The sequence below is a fragment of the Trichomycterus rosablanca genome, chromosome 20, assembly GCF_030014385.1.
Source record: "Trichomycterus rosablanca isolate fTriRos1 chromosome 20, fTriRos1.hap1, whole genome shotgun sequence".
NCBI classification, from domain to species: domain Eukaryota; kingdom Metazoa; phylum Chordata; class Actinopteri; order Siluriformes; family Trichomycteridae; genus Trichomycterus; species Trichomycterus rosablanca.
Genome location: NC_086007.1, coordinates 16542091 through 16565571, shown reverse-complemented (window position 1 = coordinate 16565571; position 23481 = coordinate 16542091). Strand labels below are relative to the sequence as shown.

General features: G+C 39.2%; 1 protein-coding gene across 1 annotated transcript in view; it reads right to left on the bottom strand.

Annotated features, from left to right (window-relative positions):
* Positions 1-549: 549 nt before the first annotated feature.
* The window catches only part of nyap2a (neuronal tyrosine-phosphorylated phosphoinositide-3-kinase adaptor 2a), a 62021-nt gene continuing 39089 nt past the window's right edge, over positions 550-23481 (bottom strand). The window contains exons 4-6 of the mRNA XM_063017116.1: positions 20754-20918; positions 11346-11470; positions 550-976 (exon numbers count right to left, since the gene is read on the bottom strand). Coding sequence (XP_062873186.1) covers positions 755-976; positions 11346-11470; positions 20754-20918 — 512 coding nt within the window. The 3' untranslated portion in view covers positions 550-754. The remainder of the gene's footprint in view (positions 977-11345; positions 11471-20753; positions 20919-23481) is intronic.

The following is a 23481-nucleotide window of genomic DNA, read 5'->3' as shown; positions in this document are numbered from 1 at the left end:
TGATACATATTAATATACAAATTATCTTGCAGAAAAATGCAGGTTAAAGCATCTTTAATGTCCTGTGAGTAACTTATTTACTTTCTCAGTCATTACGGTCATATTCTTATATTATGTATCTATCAAAACAATGTATATTTATGTGTATATATTTTTACATGACAAATTTAAATCTTTATGAATTTTGTTTTAAAAAATGGTGCGACACATAATAATAAAAAGATTAAATTTACTTTACATTGAGGACACATTTAATTTTAAATAAACTTTACAATAAATATTTAGAAAATACCAATCTATGTTAAAAAGGGTACATATTAATGTTTAAAAACATGGTCAAGTTCACTTCCACTAAGTTTCTAAGTATGTTTTTCCTTAAACAAAATTACACTCCACTCTTAAAAAACAATGAAAAACAATATATAATCTTTTTTCAAGGGTGCCTTTGCATACCATCACATTACCAAATAAGCCCTGAGATTTCCACCTTCTCCTGTAAAAATCTAATGACACTGCTCTGTTTCACATTAAGACCATTTTCAATTTGAAAAATATGACAAACAGTGATGTAGAAAAGCAAGGATAGTGAACCCCTTGGATTTAATTTGATTTGCTACAGCACTTTTGTATCTTCCTTTTTATGAGCTGTCAGACAGATTGTTATACCCCGTCTTAGAGTGTATTTCTTCAGAAATTCAGAAGTCTTCAGAAGATGATTTTACTCTCTATTACATATCTCCATTATTTATTCCTGTTAGACTGCTGTATCCCAGAAGATTGTTGTTTGTGCTGAGTAGGGTGGTGCCATCTTGCTGCCATTGGTATTTTTCCAACTGGGCAGGATAGGCAGGCTGTCCTGCTTGCACAGGGCCTTGTCTGGCTTTTGCCGTGCTTTGATTTCCTTGCAAAGATGACGTTTTTTTTCGATCATCTCTATCATGGTGTTGTCATTGCATGCCCATGATAAAGGGAGCATCTGGGGGTAAGAGAACTTTGGTGACATCTTTACATTGAATTATTTATTTGTTTATTTGTTTGTTTGTTTTACAAATCACATATTACTCTAGTTTCCTATCATTTGTTAATAAAACTACAGCCAATAAGTCAGCAAAGTGCTTGATAGTTGGCTCCTTCAGACACTATGTATGGACATTGTGCCTGATAACATAAATGCAAACACTTCCAGACACTCAGTACATGCTCACATTAAACAAGCTGTGCTTTAAGTAAGAAAAGAGCAGAAAACACAGATGACAATCAGGAGGGAAAACAGAACAATAAACATTATTACTATTTATTTTAGTGTGTTTTGAGTGCTAATGTTGATGTAAGTTTGACTTCAAACTCTTGAATGTTTGCAGGGTTTTTTTTCAATAACAGATTTTAGCTTTCTTTAAATATTTTAAACTAAATTGAGATCCTCTGATTTCACTGTTTCTGTAACAACTTCTAGTCCAAGCGGCAGCAAAGCAGCCCCACATCACTGATCCTCCACTGATTCACTGTACAGTGTATCACAAAAGTGAGTACACCCCTCACATTTCATATTTCATTATATCTTTTCATGGGACAACACTATAGACATGAAACTTGGATATAACTTAGAGTAGTCAGTGTACAGCTTTTATAGCAGTGTAGATTTACTGTCTTCTGAAAATAACTCAACACACAGCCATTAATGTCTAAATAGCTGGCAACATAAGTGAGTACACCCCACAGTGAACATGTCCAAATTGTGCCCAAATGTGTCGTTGTCCCTCCCTGGTGTCATGTGTCAAGGTCCCAGGTGTAAATGGGGAGCAGGGCTGTTAAATTTTGTGTTTTGGGTACAATTCTCTCATACTGGCCACTGGATATTCAACATGGCACCTCATGGCAAAGAACTCTCTGAGGATGTGAGAAATAGAATTGTTGCTCTCCACAAAGATGGCCTGGGCTATAAGAAGATTGCTAACACCCTGAAACTGAGCTACAGCATGGTGGCCAAGGTCATACAGCGGTTTTCCAGGACAGGTTCCACTCGGAACAGGCTTCGCCAGGGTCGACCAAAGAAGTTGAGTCCACGTGTTCGGCGTCATATCCAGAGGTTGGCTTTAAAAAATAGACACATGAGTGCTGCCAGCATTGCTGCAGAGGTTGAAGACGTGGGAGGTCAGCCTGTCAGTGCTCAGACCATACGCCGCACACTGCATCAACTCGGTCTGCATGGTCGTCATCCCAGAAGGAAGCTGACGCACAAGAAAGCCCGCAAACAGTTTGCTGAAGACAAGCAGTCCAAGAACATGGATTACTGGAATGCCCTGTGGTCTGACGAGACCAAGATAAACTTGTTTGGCTCATATGGTGTCCAGCATGTGTGGCGGCGCCCTGGTGAGAAGTACCAAGACAACTGTATCTTGCCTACAGTCAAGCATGGTGGTGGTAGCATCATGGTCTTGGGCTGCATGAGTGTTGCTGGCACTGGGGAGCTGCAGTTCATTGAGGGAAACATGAATTCCAACATGTACTGTGACATTCTGAAACAGAGCATGATCCCCTCCCTTCGAAAACTGGGCCTCATGACAATTTTCCAACAGGATAACGACCCCAAACACACCTCCAAGTTGACAACTGCCTTGCTGAGGAAGCTGAAGGTAAAGGTGATGGACTAAACCCAATTGAGCACCTGTGGCGCATCCTCAAGTGGAAGGTGGAGGAGTTCAAGGTGTCCAACATCCACCAGCTCTGTGATGTCATCATGGAGGAGTGGAAGAGGATTCCAGTAGCAACCTGTGCAGCTCTGGTGAATTCCATGCCCAGGAGGGTTAAGGCAGTGCTGGATAATAATGGTGGTCACACAAAATATTGACACTTTGGGCACAATTTGGACATGTTCACTGTGGGGTGTACTCACTTATGTTGCCAGCCATTTAGACATTAATGGCTGTGTGTTGTTATTTTCAGAAGACAGTAAATCTACACTGCTATACAAGTTGTACACTGACTACTCTAAGTTATATCCAAGTTTTATTTCTATAGTGTTGTCCCATGAAAAGATATAATAAAATATTTGCAGAAATGTGAGGGGTGTACTTACTTTTGTGATACACTGTAGGTATGGTGCACTTTTCTTTATAGGCTTGATTTTGTCTAGTTCTAGTTTAGTGGGTTCATCTGTCATAGGACAGTCATGTCCTGGTATTGTTTTACATTTTGTTTTTTTCCATGCCCCAAGTTTTTTTTTTCTGTTTTTTTTTTCTTGAGCTTTCCTGTATCAAACATGTAAGCATATCCAGGCATGTAAATATATCCATGCAATATCACTAAAACTTTATTTCAGGAAATATTTTACATGGCGTACTTAATATATATATATACAGTGCCTTGCAAAAGTATTCAGCCCCCTTGAACTTTTCAACCTTTTGCCACATTTCAGGCTTCAAACATAACGATATGAAATTGTAATTTTTTGTGAAGAATCAACAACAAGTGGGACACAATCGTGAAGTAGAACGAAATGTATTGGATATTTTAAACTTTTTTTAGAAATAAAAAACTAAAAAGTGGGGCGTGCAATATTATTCAGCCCCTTTACTTTCAGTGCAGCAAACTCACTCCAGAAGTTCAGTGAGGATCTCTGAATGATCCAATGTTGACCTAAATGACTGATGGTGATAAATAGAATCCACCTGTGTGTAATCAAGTCTCCGTATAAATGCACCTGCTCTGTGACAGTCTCAGAGTTCTGTTTAAAGCGCAGAGAGCATCATGAAGACCAAGGAACACACCAGGCAGGTCCGAGATACTGTTGTGGAGAAGTTTAAAGCCGGATTTGGATACAAAAAGATTTCCCAAGCTTTAAACATCTCAAGGAGCACTGTGCAAGCGATCATATTGAAATGGAAGGAGTATCAGACCACTGCAAATCTACCAAGACCCGGCCGTCCCTCTAAACTTTCAGCTCAAACAAGGAGAAGACTGATCAGAGATGCAGCCAAGAGGCCCATGATCACTCTGAATGAACTGCAGAGATCTACAGCTGAGGTGGGAGACTCTGTCCATAGGACACAATCAGTCGTACACTGCACAAATCTGGCCTTTATGGAAGAGTGGCAAGAAGAAAGCCATTTCTCAAAGATATCTATAAAAAGTCACCTGGGAGACACACCAAACATGTGGAAGAAGGTGCTCTGGTCAGATGAAACCAAAATCGAACTTTTTGGCCACAATGCAAAACGTTATGTTTGGCGTAAAAGCAACACAGCTCATCACCCTGAACACACCATCCCCACTGTCAAACATGGTGGTGGCAGCATCATGGTTTGGGCCTGCTTTTCTTCAGCAGGGACAGGGAAGATGGTTAAAATTGATGGGAAGATGGATGGAGCCAAATACAGGACCATTCTGGAAGAAAACCTGTTGCAGTCTGCAAAAGACCTGAGACTGGGACGGAGATTTATCTTCCAACGAGACAATGATCCAAAACATAAAGCAAAATCTACAATGGAATGGTTCACAAATAAACATATCCAGGTGTTAGAATGGCCAAGTCAAAGTCCAGACCTGAATCCCATCGAGAATCTGTGGAAAGAGCTGAAAACTGCTGTTCACAAACGCTCTCCATCCAACCTCACTGAGCTCGAGCTGTTTTGCAAGGAAGAATGGGCAAAAATTTCTGTCTCTCGATGTGCAAAACTGATAGAGACATACCCCAAGCGACTTGCAGCTGTAATCGCAGCAAAAGGTGTATATATATATACAGTGTATCACAAAAGTGAGTACACCCCTCACATTTCTGCAGATATTTAAGTATATCTTTTCATGGGACAACACTGACAAAATGACACTTTGACACAATGAAAAGTAGTCTGTGTGCAGCTTATATAACAGTGTAAATTTATTCTTCCCTCAAAATAACTCAATATACAGCCATTAATGTCTAAACCACCGGCAACAAAAGTGAGTACACCCCTAAGAGACTACACCCCTAAATGTCCAAATTGAGCACTGCTTGTCATTTTCCCTCCAAAATGTTATGTGATTTGTTAGTGTTACTAGGTCTCAGGTGTGCATAGGGAGCAGGTGTGTTCAATTTAGTAGTACAGCTCTCACACTCTCTCATACTGGTCACTGAAAGTTCCAACATGGCACCTCATGGCAAAGAACTCTCTGAGGATCTTAAAAGATGAATTGTTGCGCTACATGAAGATGGCCAAGGCTACAAGAAGATTGCCAACACCCTGAAACTGAGCTGCAGCACAGTTGCCAAGATCATCCAGCGTTTTAAAAGAGCAGGGTCCACTCAGAACAGACCTCGCGTTGGTCGTCCAAAGAAGCTGAGTGCACGTGCTCAGCGTCACATCCAACTGCTGTCTTTGAAAGATAGGCGCAGGAGTGCTGTCAGCATTGCTGCAGAGATTGAAAAGGTGGGGGGTCAGCCTGTCAGTGCTCAGACCATACGCCGCACACTACATCAAATTGGTCTGCATGGCTGTCACCCCAGAAGGAAGCCTCTTCTGAAGTCTCTACACAAGAAAGCCCGCAAACAGTTTGCTGAAGACATGTCAACAAAGGACATGGATTACTGGAACCATGTCCTATGGTCTGATGAGACCAAGATTAATTTGTTTGGTTCAGATGGTCTCAAGCATGTGTGGCGGCAATCAGGTGAGGAGTACAAAGATAAGTGTGTCATGCCTACAGTCAAGCATGGTGGTGGGAATGCCATGGTCTGGGGCTGCATGAGTGCAGCAGGTGTTGGGGAGTTACATTTCATTGAGGGACACATGAACTCCAATATGTACTGTGAAATACTGAAGCAGAGCATGATCCCCTCCCTCCGGAAACTGGGTCGCAGGGCAGTGTTCCAGCATGATAATGACCCCAAACACACCTCTAAGACGACCACTGCTTTATTGAAGAGGCTGAGGGTAAAGGTGATGGACTGGCCAAGCATGTCTCCAGACCTAAACCCAATAGAACATCTTTGGGGCATCCTCAAGCGGAAGGTGGAGGAGCGCAAAGTCTCGAATATCCGCCAGCTCCGTGATGTCGTCATGGAGGAGTGGAAAAGCATTCCAGTGGCAACCTGTGAAGCTCTGGTAAACTCCATGCCCAGGAGAGTTAAGGCAGTTCTGGGAAATAATGGTGGCCACACAAAATATTGACACTTCAGGAACTTTCACTAAGGGGTGTACTCACTTTTGTTGCCGGTGGTTTAGACATTAATGGCTGTATATTGAGTTATTTTGAGGGAAGAATAAATTTACACTGTTATATAAGCTGCACACAGACTTCTTTTCATTGTGTCAAAGTGTCATTTTGTCAGTGTTGTCCCATGAAAAGATATACTTAAATATCTGCAGAAATGTGAGGGGTGTACTCACTTTTGTGATACACTGTATATATATATATATATATATATATATATATATATATATATATATATATATATATATATATATATATATATATATATATAGTCTTACAGTTGTGTTCAAAATAATAGCAGTGTGTTTAAAAAAGTGAAAAGCTCAGAATTCTTATAATAGCTTTTATTTTCATACACACAAATGCATTGACAACACTGCACATTCTTTTCCAAATCAAAACATGAATTAAAATTGGTCAAATGTGTTATTACTTTACAGAAAGTGAAGAAAAGGGAATATTAGGCTGTTCAAAAAAATAGCAGTGTCTGCATTTTTCTTTACAAACTCAAACATTTACTGTTTAAACTGAAAAATTCTTCAATATTTAGCTTTCCTGTAAACCACTAAACTAATAATCAGTTGTATAACCACTGTTTCTGAGAATTGCTTCACATCTGTTTCATGGAGTCAACCAACTTCTGGCACCTGTGAACAGGTATTCCAGCCCAGGACGATTGGACCACATTCCACAATTCCTCTGCATTTCTTGGTTTTGCCTCAGACACAGCATTTTTGTTGTCACCCCACAAGTTTTCTATTGGTTTAAGGTCCGGAGATTGGGCTGGCCAGTCCATAACATTAATCTTGTTGTTCTGAAACCAAGATGTTGCACGCTTACTTGTGTTTGGGGTCATTGTCTTGTTGAAACATCCATTTCAAGGGCATTTCCTCTTTGGCATGAGGCAACATGACCTCTTCAAGTATTTGGATGTATTCAAACTGATCCATGATCCCTGGTATGCGATAAATAGGCCCGACACCATAGTATGAGAAACATCCCCATATCATGATGCTTGTGCCACCATGCTTCACTGTCTTCACAGTGTACTGTGGCTTGAATTCAGTGTTCGGGGGTCGTCTGACAAACTGTCTGCGGCCACTAAACCCAAAAAGAACGATCTTGCTTTCATCAGTCCACAAAATGTTGCGCCATTTCTCTTTAGGCCAGTGAATGTGTTCTTTGGCAAATTGTAACCTCTTCAGCACATGTCGTTTTTGCAACAATGGGACTTTGCGGGGGCTTCTTGCCGATAGCTTGGCTTCTCACAGGCGTCTTCTAACCGTCACAGTACTCTTAGGTAACTTTAGACCTTCTTTGATCTCCCTGGAGCTGATCATTGGCTGAGTCTTTGCCATTTTGGCTATTCTTCAATCCATCCGAATGGTAGTTTTCCATTTTCTTCCACGTCTTTCTGGTTTTGGTTGCCATTTTAAAGCATTTGAAATCATTTTAGCTGAGCAGCCTATAATTTTCTGCACTTTTTTATGTTTTTCCCTCTCCAATCGACTTTTTAATCAAAGTACGCAATGTCTGGAACGACCCATTTCACTCTGTTTTTTAGAGAAAAATGCACCATAACCAGCATGTACAACATCTGCTGCTTTTATACTTTAATAAGGGCCACCTGTTTGACACCCATTTTTTCACAGAATGAATGACCTCACTAATTGAACTTTACACTGCTATTATTTTGAACACGCCCCTTTTAGTTACTTATTCAATTACACAGAATCAGCAGCATGCATGTCATAATGGTTGGGTCTGTTGGTTTTTTATTACTCTACTACACCTACTAGTAAGTTTTTTGCCATGTATAAATATAATTTCTACCAAAAACAGTGATTGATCTGATTAGTGATGTTGGACTGCTATTATTTTGAACACAACTGTATATCTTATATCTATAGTATATATATATATACAGTGTATCACAAAAGTGAGTACACCCCTCACATTTCTGCAAATATTTCATTATATCTTTTCATGGGACAACACTATAGACATGAAACTTGGATATAACTTAGAGTAGTCAGTGTACAGCTTGTATAGCAGTGTAGATTTACTGTCTTCTGAAAATAACTCAATACACAGCCATTAATGTCTAAATAGCTGGCAACATAAGTGAGTACACCCCACAGTGAACATGTCCAAATTGTGCCCAAATGTGTCGTTGTCCCTCCCTGGTGTCATGTGTCAAGGTCCCAGGTGTAAATGGGGAGCAGGGCTGTTAAATTTTGTGTTTTGGGTACAATTCTCTCATACTGGCCACTGGATATTCAACATGGCACCTCATGGCAAAGAACTCTCTGAGGATGTGAGAAATAGAATTGTTACTCTCCACAAAGATGGCCTGGGCTATAAGAAGATTGCTAACACCCTGAAACTGAGCTACAGCATGGTGGCCAAGGTCATACAGCGGTTTTCCAGGACAGGTTCCACTCGGAACAGGCTTCGCCAGGGTCGACCAAAGAAGTTGAGTCCACGTGTTCGGCGTCATATCCAGAGGTTGGCTTTAAAAAATAGACACATGAGTGCTGCCAGCATTGCTGCAGAGGTTGAAGACGTGGGAGGTCAGCCTGTCAGTGCTCAGACCATACGCCGCACACTGCATCAACTCGGTCTGCATGGTCGTCATCCCAGAAGGAAGCTGACGCACAAGAAAGCCCGCAAACAGTTTGCTGAAGACAAGCAGTCCAAGACATGGATTACTGGAATGCCCTGTGGTCTGACGAGACCAAGATAAACTTGTTTGGCTCAGATGGTGTCCAGCATGTGTGGCGGCGCCCTGGTGAGAAGTACCAAGACAACTGTATCTTGCCTACAGTCAAGCATGGTGGTGGTAGCATCATGGTCTTGGGCTGCATGAGTGTTGCTGGCACTGGGGAGCTGCAGTTCATTGAGGGAAACATGAATTCCAACATGTACTGTGACATTCTGAAACAGAGCATGATTCCCTCCCTTCGAAAACTGGGCCTCATGGCAGTTTTCCAACAGGATAACGACCCCAAACACAACCTCCAAGATGACAACTGCCTTGCTGAGGAAGCTGAAGGTAAAGGTGATGGACTAAACCCAATTGAGCACCTGTGGCGCATCCTCAAGTGGAAAGTGGAGGAGTTCAAGGTGTCTAACATCCACCAGCTCCGTGATGTCATCATGGAGGAGTGGAAGAGGATTCCAGTAGCAACCTGTGCAGCTCTGGTGAATTCCATGCCCAGGAGGGTTAAGGCAGTGCTGGATAATAATGGTGGTCACACAAAATATTGACACTTTGGGCATAATTTGGACATGTTCACTGTGGGGTGTACTCACTTATGTTGCCAGCCATTTAGACATTAATGGCTGTGTGTTGAGTTATTTTCAGAAGACAGTAAATCTACACTGCTATACAAGTTGTACACTGACTACTCTAAGTTATATCCAAGTTTTAGTTCTATAGTGTTGTCCCATTAAAAGATATAATAAAATATTTGCAGAAATGTGAGGGGTGTACTCACTTTTGTGATACACTGTATATATACAGTGTATATATATATATATATATATAATCACTAAGATCACAGAGAACCACAGTTCCTTGGACTTAATGACTTGGTCTTTGTTCTGACAATGCAGTATAATTGTGGACCCCTATAGACCCAGCTGTCATAGTGGATCTCATGGACCTAGCTGTGTTCAATCAATTCAAATTGCTATAGGTGGACTCTATTTGAATTTGAGACGTCTCAATAATAATTAAAGCAAAAAAGCACCAGACCACAATTTAAGGTCCCACAGCAAAGGCTGTAAATACCTTTGTTAATGAATGATTTCAAATGTAGTTCAAATATGGTCTTTTTAAGCATAGTCTTTATTTGACATTAATCCGAAATTAATTGAGCAAATCAAATTATACAGCATGACAATGTATGATGCCATTATATACTACTTAATGAAATGAAAATACATATTACAATCACTGGTTTACATTCATATTTATTTAATTGAAAACCATTACACCATTTACTGTGTCCTTGGCAGCTTGATTCCCAGTGAAGCCATTGCCAGTAATGGCCAGGGTTACAAAAGTGCATGACCAACCTTGGTTTTTTTTTTTAGAAGGAAAACTAGCCAGTTGTGGACATCATTTATTAGTGTCCTCATTTAAGTGTGTTATGACATGAGCAATGGGATCCAACAAAAAGTGATGGCTAACTTCAAGTGTCACTGAGCAAGCATATGTTTGCCTTTAATCTAGGTTGATAGCTGGGTGAAATGGCAGTGGTCAAAAGTCAAAAGAAGATTTGTAAACAATAAAAATACTTACTGCCCATATTTTTGTTTGTCTAGCATATTTTATATTACAAATCTTACTACACACACACTGTGTGTGTACATACTGCATTTTATATATCCTAAACACACACATTCCTCCAAGTGTTTTACTTAATTTTCTTTTCTTTTTTCTATTTAAGTAACCATTGTTTATTATACTAATCTTTGGGATGATCAGAACCATGATAGGCCTGAAACCTGCCTCAAAGAATAAACATTAAGCACAGTGCAGCAATGTACCATGTGCAAGTTTTGCCAACCCATCACACACTGATAAATGTACTACCTCCCAAGTAGGTATTTTTTGGAGGTGGAAGGAAATTATATTAGCCAAAGAAAACGTGTGTGTAGATAGGTATAAAATATAACAGCAGTGACTGGAGGTTGAGTTTTAAACCCAGGTCCCCAGAAGACTGGAGCTGTGCGGCACTAAGTTAACACCTACGTCACTGTGTTGCCCAACTGATTTAAAGCACATACATGTATTGTAAAATAATATGCCATAAAATGAATGAAGATGGTTAGTGGGACACCCACTGCTAAGCAATAAATAAAACAGAAAAGTTAAAGACTTACAGGAAGACAGCCCTGGTCTGGACCAAACTAAAACAAATATGCTATGAAAATTAACCTACACCAAACACAAATCATTAGTGAGGACAGCAGCAACAAGTATGCAGTAGACACACAGTCAAGGACAAGTTCACAAAGACAAGACACACATTAAAGACACACAGATCAGTTGACAGGCTGATAGACATGATGACAGACATGGAGATGGGACAGAGCCTCACACACATGCGCAGGTTGGCTTACGCTGAAGAGTAATGAGGAAGTACCTGGAATGGATTTGCAGTCTGATGGCTTAAGGGTTGCTCCTGGGCGTGTCTCTGGGGTGTTCCTATTGAAGTTGACACTCCTGATGTAGAGGCAGAATGGCCTAACTTACAGGCTGCTTTAGGTTCTAAAAAAATGTCAGACACATACTTAAAAATGGTAACACTTTATTTTAAGGAAATTATTCATGTCTTTTATTAATGTCTTGTTTCCTGTTTGTTGAGGCATGAATTGGACATTTATAAATTATTTATTTACTATGCATTACGCTTCATTTAGTGTGACCTTTATTAGTGCATAATTGGGGGTCTTATGTGTAAACCACTATTGCATTATTAGTTGTAAAAAACAGAATAAACACTTCAATAAGACCTTGTTATGCAACTTATTAAGGATTACCTAAATGTACATGTTAGTAGCATGCAATTGGCACCACTTTGATTCATGTGGGCTCAAATATTACCAGGTTTATTGCTATATGTGAGTTTCAAGAGTTAATGAAAGTTTAATAAGCCACTAATTGACCATGCAGTGTTCCATATTTTAAAGTGAGGTTCTACTCGTCACTAATTAGAAATTAAAAAGCACTAAATAAGTATTTAATAAGTCTATTTGAGTGTCATATTTGGCCTTTCATACACAGGATTTGAATTATACTGTTAAGACATCAAATGTGTGTTGCAACTTTGAGTGGCATCATAGAAAACACTTTCTAATGGACATTTGATAACTAACACAAAACACTGAAACGATAATAGTAGTGTGCTTTGTTAAAGTAAATACAAACACACAATACAAAAAACTTGAACATGTGTGACTATGCTACAAAACGTTTAAACAAAATTAGCAGATTTCTTTGATGGATATTTTGTTTGGACTGTTAGGATATTCTCTTAATGCTAACTTGCTTGTCTACTAACTCTAGTTGAAAATGGGTTCCAGTTCAAGTAAAACATATCCAGCCCCTGAGCCAAACTAAACTCCTAAAGATTGGATGTACAGGTGGGGATTTGAAAATGTATCTGCTAATTTAGCAGGTTGGACTAAAGGTTTAGGTTTAAAGACTTATCCTAGACAAGAGTCTTTTATAATCACCTAAGGATTGCTAGAGTATGCATATCTGATGGATACAGAGATCCAACTTGGGACTACTATCATGTCCAAAGGACTTTTTTGGAATCAGTTCCATTAAAAGAGTACCAAAACGGCTATAAAAACCAGAATTGCATCATTGAGCCCTCATGATTCTGAGAATTGTTCTGATAAGAAACCACAGAAAATGCAGGCCCAATAAAGTAAGCAGGATAGTCAATCAGAACAGTCTTTTATCAGAACTGCCTTCAGCAGCTGCAACCAATGTAAACTCATGAGTGATGCCTCCCAACTGTAATATCTGGATTTATCGCAGTTAAAGAATCCAACAACACGTTTTGTCATAGTGGGAGCTAAAAAGGTTGGGGTTTTGCCCCTCAAAGCTGTCAAATATTTACACATAGTCTACTGTTGGACTGGCTTCTACAGAACAGTGTGTGAAATAATAAATAATATACATATACATATAAATAAATATACATATAAATAATAATACAATAATATATGTCCATCTGTTTCTCTGCATGTTTTGTTAGCCCCGTATCATGCTGTTCTTCAATGGTCAAGACGTAATATTTAGGTGGTGGATCATTCTCAGCACTGCAGTGACACTGACATGGTGGTGGTGTGTTAGTGTGTTGGTATGAGTGGATCAGACACAGCAATGCTGCTGGAGTTTTTAAACACCTCATTGTCACTATTGCACTGAGAATACCAACCAAAAATAAAAAGCCAACATTGCCCCGTGGGCAGCGTCCTGTGACCACTGATGAAGGTCTAGAAGATGACCAACTTAAACAGCAGCAATAGATGAGCGATCGGCTCTGACTTTACATTTACAAGATGGACCAACTACACTGCAAAAAATTATTTTTTGACTTAGTAAATAGAGTGAAGATTTTTAAAGTACTTTATACAAGAATATTCTAGTACAGTCTTGCTACTTAATAATTTCACATATAATTTAGTGTGTTACTTGGTGTTTCTTTGTAACTATTTGTCATCAAATACATTAGTAAATTTTATTCTAAATACCAAGTAAAAAACTATGTTTTTTATTTCTTGGATTGAAGCAAAGAAAAAACTGAAAACTTCTAGTAAATATTAATACATGTTCCACGCATGCGCATTGCCTGGCAAGTACGGACATGTACGAGATTTTTGAATCTTCTCAAGTCTTCTCGAAGTTTTTTGGTTGTTGAGGACATACTTTGGCCAAAGGGGACTGTTTTATGGTAAGTTGTCATTTTTTAAGAAATTATATTACCGTGCCAGTTAATATTATAAATATTTAAAAAGTTGTTTAACTTTCTACACTATTGACTCCAAATTAGCGTCTGTTAGCATGGCAGATTTAATGTTATGTAGTTATATTAATCGTGATAACTTGTTTCGTTTAATGCACGTGGGCTTAAAACGTTGGTTCTAAAATAGTTCTTTTGTCTCATGATTATGAAAGCCCATTTTGCTACTTAAATAATAAATCTGTATAAGGCTGTAGTCCCGGGTCTTTCAAATACAAATGTGCATTATTAGGCAACCTGTGAGTAAACCTTGAGAAAGTAAAATTGAATTATAATATGTAACATAACATTCTGAGGTCTACATAAACTTTATAATTACTAACTTATGTTATTTTTTTAATCTTTTTCTTAGGTGAAAGATGAGTTCAGGAGGATAACTACACCTGGAGTGAGGGTTTCTCTTGCACTTTTACTTGCATCTATTTTTATTTTTTACTGCAAGTTTTCAGAAAAATGTTTGAAAGATTGATATTATTTATTTTGTCCTTACACTGTGACACTTTTATAGTTTGTTTTCCATTTACAGTTTTACTTTAGTGTAGTGAGACTTTAGAAAACATGCTGTTTGAAAGACATTTTGTCCACTGAACTGTAAGTGAAAATGTATTTCGATTAATTGAGCAAAACAAATAAAAAAGGTTTGACAAAAAATGTTGTCTGTCTGTCATAGTAGCTTTTGTATATGGTAATAATTGATGTTGAATTGAATAATGTAAAATTATTTAGCATTTTATAATATATGTTTTAATGCTTTTAGTGCTGCAATGTTTAAGTAAAATCTACTAAGATACAGCTATTAAAATATACTTGAAGCAGTGTGTAGCAAAGTAACTTTTACTGAAGAATTTCTAGTAAAATCCACATAAAATTGTGAGTATCTTTTACTTGAATATATGGTCTGTTAAATTTACTAGCAGTTTGTATGTGGAAAAAGTTTTTTTAAGTAAATCTTACTCCACATTTTTTGCAGTGTAGGTAGGAGTGTCTAATAGAGTGGACATGGTATTTAAAAACTCCAGCAGCGCTGCTGTTTCTGATCCACTCATACCAGCACAACACACACTAACACACCACCACCATGTCAGTGTCACTGCAGTGCTGAGAATGATCCACCACCTAGTTAATACTTACTCTGTGTTGGTCCTGACCATTGAAGAACAGGGTGAAAGCAGGCTAAAAAGGTACAGTGTATCACAAAAGTGAGTACACCCCTCACATTTCTGCAAATATTTCATTATATCTTTTCATGGGACAACACTATAGACATGAAACTTGGATATAACTTAGAGTAGTCCGTGTACAGCTTGTATAGCAGTGTAGATTTACTGTCTTCTGAAAATAACTCAACACACAGCCATTAATGTCTAAATAGCTGGCAACATAAGTGAGTACACCCCACAGTGAACATGTCCAAATTGTGCCCAAATGTGTCGTTGTCCCTCCCTGGTGTCATGTGTCAAGGTCCCAGGTGTAAATGGGGAGCAGGGCTGTTAAATTTGGTGTTTTGGGTACAATTCTCTCATACTGGCCACTGGATATTCAACATGGCACCTCATGGCAAAGAACTCTCTGAGGATGTGAGAAATAGAATTGTTGCTCTCCACAAAGATGGCCTGGGCTATAAGAAGATTGCTAACACCCTGAAACTGAGCTACAGCATGGTGGCCAAGGTCATACAGCGGTTTTCCAGGACAGGTTCCACTCGGAACAGGCTTCGCCAGGGTCGACCAAAGAAGTTGAGTCCACGTGTTCGGCGTCATATCCAGAGGTTGGCTTTAAAAAATAGACACGAGTGCTGCCAGCATTGCTGCAGAGGTTGAAGACGTGGGAGGTCAGCCTGTCAGTGCTCAGACCATACACTGCACACTGCATCAACTCGGTCTGCATGGTCTTCATCCCAGAAGGAAGCTGACGCACAAGAAAGCCAGCAAACAGTTTGCTGAAAACAAGCAGTCCAAGAACATGGATTACTGGAATGCCCTGTGGTCTGACGAGACCAAGATAAACTTGTTTGGCTCAGATGGTGTCCAGCATGTGTGGCGGCGCCCTGGTGAGAAGTACCAAGACAACTGTATCTTGCCTACAGTCAAGCATGGTGGTGGTAGCATCATGGTCTTGGGCTGCATGAGTGTTGCTGGCACTGGGGAGCTGCAGTTCATTGAGGGAAACATGAATTCCAACATGTACTGTGACATTCTGAAACAGAGCATGATCCCCTCCCTTCGAAAACTGGGCCTCATGGCAGTTTTCCAACAGGATAACGACCCCAAACACAACCTCCAAGATGACAACTGCCTTGCTGAGGAAGCTGAAGGTAAAGGTGATGGACTAAACCCAATTGAGCACCTGTGGCGCATCCTCAAGTGGAAGGTGGAGGAGTTCAAGGTGTCTAACATCCACCAGCTCCATGATGTCATCATGGAGGAGTGGAAGAGGATTCCAGTAGCAACCTGTGCAGCTCTGGTGAATTCCATGCCCAGGAGGGTTAAGGCAGTGCTGGATAATAATGGTGGTCACACAAAATATTGACACTTTGGGCACAATTTGGACATGTTCACTGTGGGGTGTACTCACTTATGTTGCCAGCCATTTAGACATTAATGGCTGTGTGTTGAGTTATTTTCAGAAGACAGTAAATCTACACTGCTATACAAGTTGTACACTGACTACTCTAAGTTATATCCAAGTTTTATTTCTATAGTGTTGTCCCATGAAAAGATATAATAAAATATTTGCAGAAATGTGAGGGGTGTACTCACTTTTGTGATACACTGTATGTAGAGAAATAGATGGACTACAGTCAGTAATTAAATACAAAGTGCTCCTACTATAGTCATACTATAAGATAGTCATGAAATTAGGTAAAAGAACAATGCTAGATAGAGTTTTGGTGGACAGGGTAACTTAGAAGTCCCAAACACAAAGAATTATTTTAAAAAGTGCCAACCAAATTGTGGACAACACCACACTGGTATAGGTTTGGTAAAGTCTAGAGAAGAAGTCTAGATTCAACTAAAACCAAATGTGCAACTCCTATTTCAAAAACAGTACCCACTCAGTGCTGCTGCACATTAAGGAATAATGCCTACAGTTAAGGGGTTGATAGAAGCAGGTGTCCTAATCGAGACTGAAAGCAACTGTAATGTCGTACCATATTCACATACTTTGCGCAACATACATAGCAGGAACCAAATATTATACAGTTATTGATCTGTGTTTGGCATTATTTAGCATACCACTGCATGAACAGTCGAGGTACCTCTTTGTCTAGGTTACTACAAGGCTACTGCAAAAGTCCATCAATATTTAATAGAGTGGTAGCAGCAGATTTATGTGACATTGAAGTGGCACACTCTTACAGTATGTAGATGACCTGTTAATTTACAGTTCAACCAAAGACCAGTGTGAGTAAGATTCCATTACTGTGCTGACAGCATTAGCAGAAAAAATACATAAAATAAATTAAAAAAATAAATAAAATGAATTGCAAGGGAAGTGGAATATTTAGGTAGACCTCTCAGAGGAGGTGAAAGATTTATTATGCCATGCCAGCATAAAAGCAGTGCAATATGCACCAGTGCCAATGACTATACCTGAGATGTTGACATTTCTAAGGAGTGCTGGGTATGGCAGACAGTAGATATGTGACTTTGCGTTAAAAACAGCTCCATTAGGAAGACAATCAAAATGGCTGTTTGTGTGGGGTGATGAGGCAGATCAGGTTTTTGAAGATGTTATGGCAGACTTAGGTTTACTTCTAGCACTGGCAAACCCAATCTATTCAAAATTATATTTTGTGATTTTATGTGACAGCAAAAAATGGTTATGCCACCCCCGTGCTAGCAATGAGAATAATGGGCAAAGTCAACCAATTGCTTACTTCAGCACACAACCAATCGCTTACTTCAGCATTGTTTTTTTTAATGCATTTTCTCCCTTTTTCTCCCCGTTTAACGCGTCCAATTGCCCAATTGCATCATGCTTCCTCTCCGCCTATGCCAATCCCTGCTCTGACCAAGGAGATCAAAGCTAACCCACGCCCCCTCCGACACATGGGCAGCAAGCCATATGCATCCTATCACCCACACATTGACAAGTGTTGTGCCACCTAGCGTTGTGTACGGAGAGACACACCCTAAGAGCACTCTTTCCACATCTCTGTGTAGGCTCCTCTAATTAGCCAGCAGAGGTCATAATTGCACCAGTCTGACAGAGAGAGACCCATATCCGGCTTAGTCCCGCCCATCTGAACAACAGGCCAATCGTTGTTCATGTGGCTGCTCATCCTCAGCCGGCAAGGCAGAGCTGAGATTCAATACGATGTATTCGAGATCCCAGCTCTGGTTGCAGCGTGTGTTTTTACCGCTGCGCCACCTGAGTGGCTACTTCAGCATTGTTAACATCCAGTTTTTTTGTATTGACTAGTGCTAGGCAAAAAGAGTTTGATGTTTTTCTTTCAGCGCCTGAATTGACATACGTAAATGTTCTAGAGAAAACCCAGCTGTAGGGTTAGCTACTCCAGATGAAGGGGTTTATGTTTTGTTTGGTGACAAATGTTGTACCTATATCCCAAAGAACATAGCTGAGAAAGCTGAAGCTGTTACAGAACATAGCTGTAACATAGGCTACAGGGCAAGCTGTAGCCTAGTGGTTAGGGCACAGGACTGGTAATCCAAAGGTTGCTGGTTCAAGCCCCACCACTGCTAGGTTGCTTCTGTTGGGCCCTTGAGCAAGGCCCTTTACCCTTAGTTGCTCAGACTGTATACTGTACTGTAAGTCGCTTTGGATAAAGGTGTCTGCTAAATGCCGAAAATGTAAATGAGAAAGATAATTTCACTAAAATAATAGATCGGTTACTTGAACTAAGGGATGCAAGAGATGGTTTAGTTGGTTATTTTCTGGCCAACAGAAATCTATTTTATTTAAAATGGGAATGATTTTGTTTGTATTGCTTTTGATTCTTTTTGTACTGGGATGCTGTACATTAGTGGACAATCCCAAATACTACAAGGCAAAATTTCTGCAAAAGATAATCTTCAGGTGACAAACAACTACAGTAGGCCATGGTGAAGTGCTAGTAGCCTCTACAAGGCCCACCAGCAAGCCTCTCTATGTGGTGTAAAATCACAAGAGGCAGAAGAAAGAGAGAAAAATGCATGTTCATCAAGATCGTGGTAATCATTTATCATGTGGCATATATTCAATATTATCTATGTTCATCATTACATTTATCATTTTACTTATTACTTTTGCAGTTAAGCTTTGTAAACTTGACTAAAGTTTTGATTATTGTTTTCAATTTCTAAAACTCTGGCTAGCTACGAGGCAGACTATGATTTGTAATCTGCATCCAATAAGTTGGGTAAAGAATGACAGTCTGATTATGATGTGCAGAGATTTCACAGCTGCATGTTAACATGTGGCCTTGGTGTAGCCGGTACCAGTAAAATGGCTTTGTGGAAGTAACTCTGTTATGCAGATCTGTTTTCTGAAATAATCAGCATGGTACGCTGTGTAACCTCTTTCAATTAGCTGTGCCAGCTGACACACCTTTGTCTCTCGCACAGCTGCGTGAAGCTTACCATTCTGTTAACTAACTGTGAAATGGTAATTTGGCACTTTGCATAATTATTGTCTAATTGTCCTGTGCTTAAAGTAATATAAAAGGGGGCATATGACAGGGAAAGTGTTGTATATTTTTACTCTTTTATTTACAGAACTGATGTATTTCAGTATTTAATGTATTTCTACTTATTTATTTACTCATTTATTCATTTAATAAGTTACTGTTATTATTTTGTTGATTCTTATGGATTTTTTATGGATTTTAATATTTACTCTTTTATTTTTACTTATTTTTTGGATTCTTACTTTGTCACTATATTTGTTTATCTTTTGTCCATACATTGATGGTATTAGATTACCCTTGTTGGTTTGGCAATATTTTAATGATTCACTGATTATCTATGCATTACTTATGGTATTGCTTATGGTATGAACATAATTAACCTACTATAAGCACTCATTCTGTGACTCATCCCGCACCGAACTCAGTTGTTGAGTGCACTATTGTGCCAAAAAGGTTGGTAGAATGGGAGTTTCCTCTCTATTAAAAAGTAAAATTGACTGATGATTAAAAAATTGGCTCATGAGTTTCGAGTTTCCTATGGCTGAGGAATGATAGGATAAATTATGTATTAACTTGAAAAATGTCTTTTAAATCAAGAGAATATTGTTAATTCATTTTATTATAAGAAGTTAAGCTTAGAATTAAAAGTATCAGAATCTTAGGCTTAGAATGTAAAATTCCAGTACCTTAGTAAGTAAAGCTTGAAAGTCAGGATTCAGTCTGTGCCACGTGGTGCAGGACAGTGCAAGGCCGTGAGGTCGGTAATCTTTTTTAAAAAAGTAAACATCCACCACTTGGAGATGTGTATAAACTATCTTTTGGCTAATCTAAGGATAGGATTGTTCTTCATCCCCCTAAAAAACTGTATAAAAATAAGACGTTTATGAACATTGAGATGCATTTGATCCCAGTCTTTGCCAGGTTTGATGCCTCTTGACCAAAACCTAAAATAAAGTTTGTAGCCTATTTCTCTTCTAAATAAATCCAGTTTCTGACATTTTTCTTTGAGAGTTTTGTGTTAGTTTAACAGTTTGGTGTGAAAGTATTTGCGCAACGACAGCCTCTTGTTATATTACCATGAAAAGTAGGTCTAACTTTTCCCACATTTTTGTTATTAGTAATAGTGAGTCACAGACTCACTTATTCAATTTGTTAATGATAGCATATCAACAATAAATAAATAAATAAATCATATTTAAAACAAAAAATATTAATAAATTAAGTAAAGAAGACAAAAGAACAAAGCTATAGGGGCAAAATCATTAAAAAATCATTTGAATTCATTAACCTGTCCATAAAAGGTATCCATTTTCAGACAGCCTTAAAAATTCATACATTGACCCAGCAGTGATTCTGAGAGTATCCATAACATAATGGTAAATTACCTGAGGCTCCACCAGCAAGCATGGTGGTTGGACTGAGGGAGGGGTGTCCCAGGTTAGTTGGAGTAGCAGATTGTCCTGACGGTGTGTCCCAGTCCAGCCGCTTTGGAGAGTTACGCAAGGCTTGGTCTTTACTGTCAGAGCTATGGCTTCTGGTTTTCACCTTAACTACATACACATAAAAGACAGTATAAAAAAAAAAACAATGAAAAAATACCACGTGTGCAAAATAAAATCACATTAAAAAAAAACAATATCATTTTTGTAGTCAGTATTTTATGTGATTATGGTATTTTTGTAACTAGTAAATTATTTAATAAACATGCATTTTAGAACAAGAAGGGGACATAAGGATAATATTTACAAAGGCAATAAAAAAACTGGCAACATGCTAAAAAAACAGAAGACGGGGAAGACAAATTGTTTTTAAAGCTACATACAACAAATGACACTGCTCAAATTAAGGAAACATCACAGTATAACACAAAGTAAGTTAAACTTCAGGGATTTCAATATGCTCAGTTAGGAAGCAAAAGCGATTGTGAATCAAGTTCGCCTGCTTTGGTGCAAATAAAAAGTGAAAACAGGTGCACTGAAGAGGCAACAGCAAGACAACCCCCAAAAAGGGAATGGTTTTGCAGGTGGTGGTCACAGACAAATACTCTCTCCTTATCCTTCCTGACTGATTCTTCTGTAGTTTTGAGTTTTGCTGGTGTCCTTGTCACTACTGGTAGCATGAGGTGGAGAGCAGGACAGGGCCGTAGAAGGGCATCAATACAGCAGGAGGAGCACTGCCAGAGCCATACTAAGTGACCTCCTGCGAGCTACTGCATATTTCTAAACAAACTGTCAGAAACAGACTCCATGAGGGTGGCATGAGAGCCCAATGTCCTCTAGTGGGACCTGTACTCACAGCCCAACACTGTGCAGCTCGATTGGCATTCGCCAGAGAACACCAGAATTGGCAGGTCCGCCATTGGTGCCCCGTTCTCTTCACAGATGAGAACAGGTTCACATTGAGCACGTGACAGATGTGAAAGAGTCCGAAGACACCGTGTGTGTAGGCAGTTCCTGGACGATGAAGGCATTAATGCAATTGACTGGCCCTCACATTTCCCAGACCTGAATCCAATTAAAAACCTCTGAGACTTTATGTATCAGTGTATCCGTAGCCACCAGTGACTGTCCAAGAGCTCATTGATGCCCTGATTCAAGTCTGGGAGGACATGCCTCAGGACACCATCCGCCAACTCATCAGGAGCATGCCCAGACGTTGCTAGGAGTGCATACAGGCACGTGGAGACCATACACACTACTGAGTAACATTAAGAGTTGCCATGATGAAAATCACGGAAATTGGATGAGCCTATGATTTCAATGTTTTACTTTGATTTTCGGTAGTAATTTGAGTCCAGCCCTCCATGGGTTGATGATTTTGGTTTCCACTGACTTATGTAATTTTGTTCTTCACTAATTACACAATTTAAATCAGTAAAAATTTTCAACTTGAATCTTTCATTCATCGAGATCTGATGTGTGATTTAAGTGTTTCCTTTTTTTTTTTTTTGAGCAGTGTACATATTTAGGCAAAACTGTAATAGCAATAGCAGATGTGTACTCCTTAACTGGGTCTTGGTAAATCAGGACCTTATCGGATATTTCATCAATATATACAGTCATGTAAAAAAGTTAGGACACCCCATGAGAACCTTTGTCTTTTTAAACATATTTAAACATATGGACGTCTGAGCTTCATTTAAACAGTATTTAGAGATAGAGCTTATATAACTAAACAAATAAAACTGAAAGAATTACTTTCAAACACAAGTTGTAAAATGTAATGAACAAAAATGGAAATTCATTGTGAGGAAAAGTTAGGATACCCTATGCCCTAATAGCTGGTATTTCCCCCTTTGGCTGAAATAACCTCAATTAGATGTTTCCTATAACAATCTACCAGTCTCTGACATCGACTGGGGGAAAGTTTTTCCCACTTCTCCATGCAGAATTTGTTCAGCTGTGTGAGGTTTGAGGGGTTTCGTGCATGCACAGCCTGTTTTAAATAACCCCCACAGCATCTCAATAAGATTAAGATCCGGGCTTTGACTTGGCCATTCCAGAACTCTCCATTTCTTTCTTTTGAGCCAGTCTTGGGGGATTTACTGGAATGTTTTGGGTTGTTGTCATGCTGCATGGTCCACTTCTGCTTCAGTTTCAGTTTTTGGACAGGTTGTCCCACATTTTCCTCAAGCATCCTCTGATACAATGAAGAATTCATCATGGGTTCTATAAAGGAGAGTTTGGAGACGTATTTACGCATCTTGCAGTCTGCTCTTGGGCTGAATTTGCTAGGACGGCCTGACCTGGCCATGTTGGCAGTTGTTTTAAATGTTCTTCACAGTGTTCCAGACAGTGGAATGGCTGGTTTTGAGATCTTTTTAAATCCCTTCCCAGACTCACATGCATCTACAACCTTCTTTCTGAAGGCCTCAGAGAGCTCTTTAGATCTCACCATGGTGATAACACTCACTTCAACAATCAGGAGCAAACCAAACTGTCTGAGGTTTAAATAAAACTCCAATGTCCTCTAACGATGGTCTAATCATTGCAGCTGATGTGGTGCACCAAATTTTAGATATTTTAGGAAGTAATAAATGTGGGGGTGTCCTAACTTTTTCCTCACAACACAATACATTTCCATTTGTGTTCATTACATTTTACAACTTGTGAT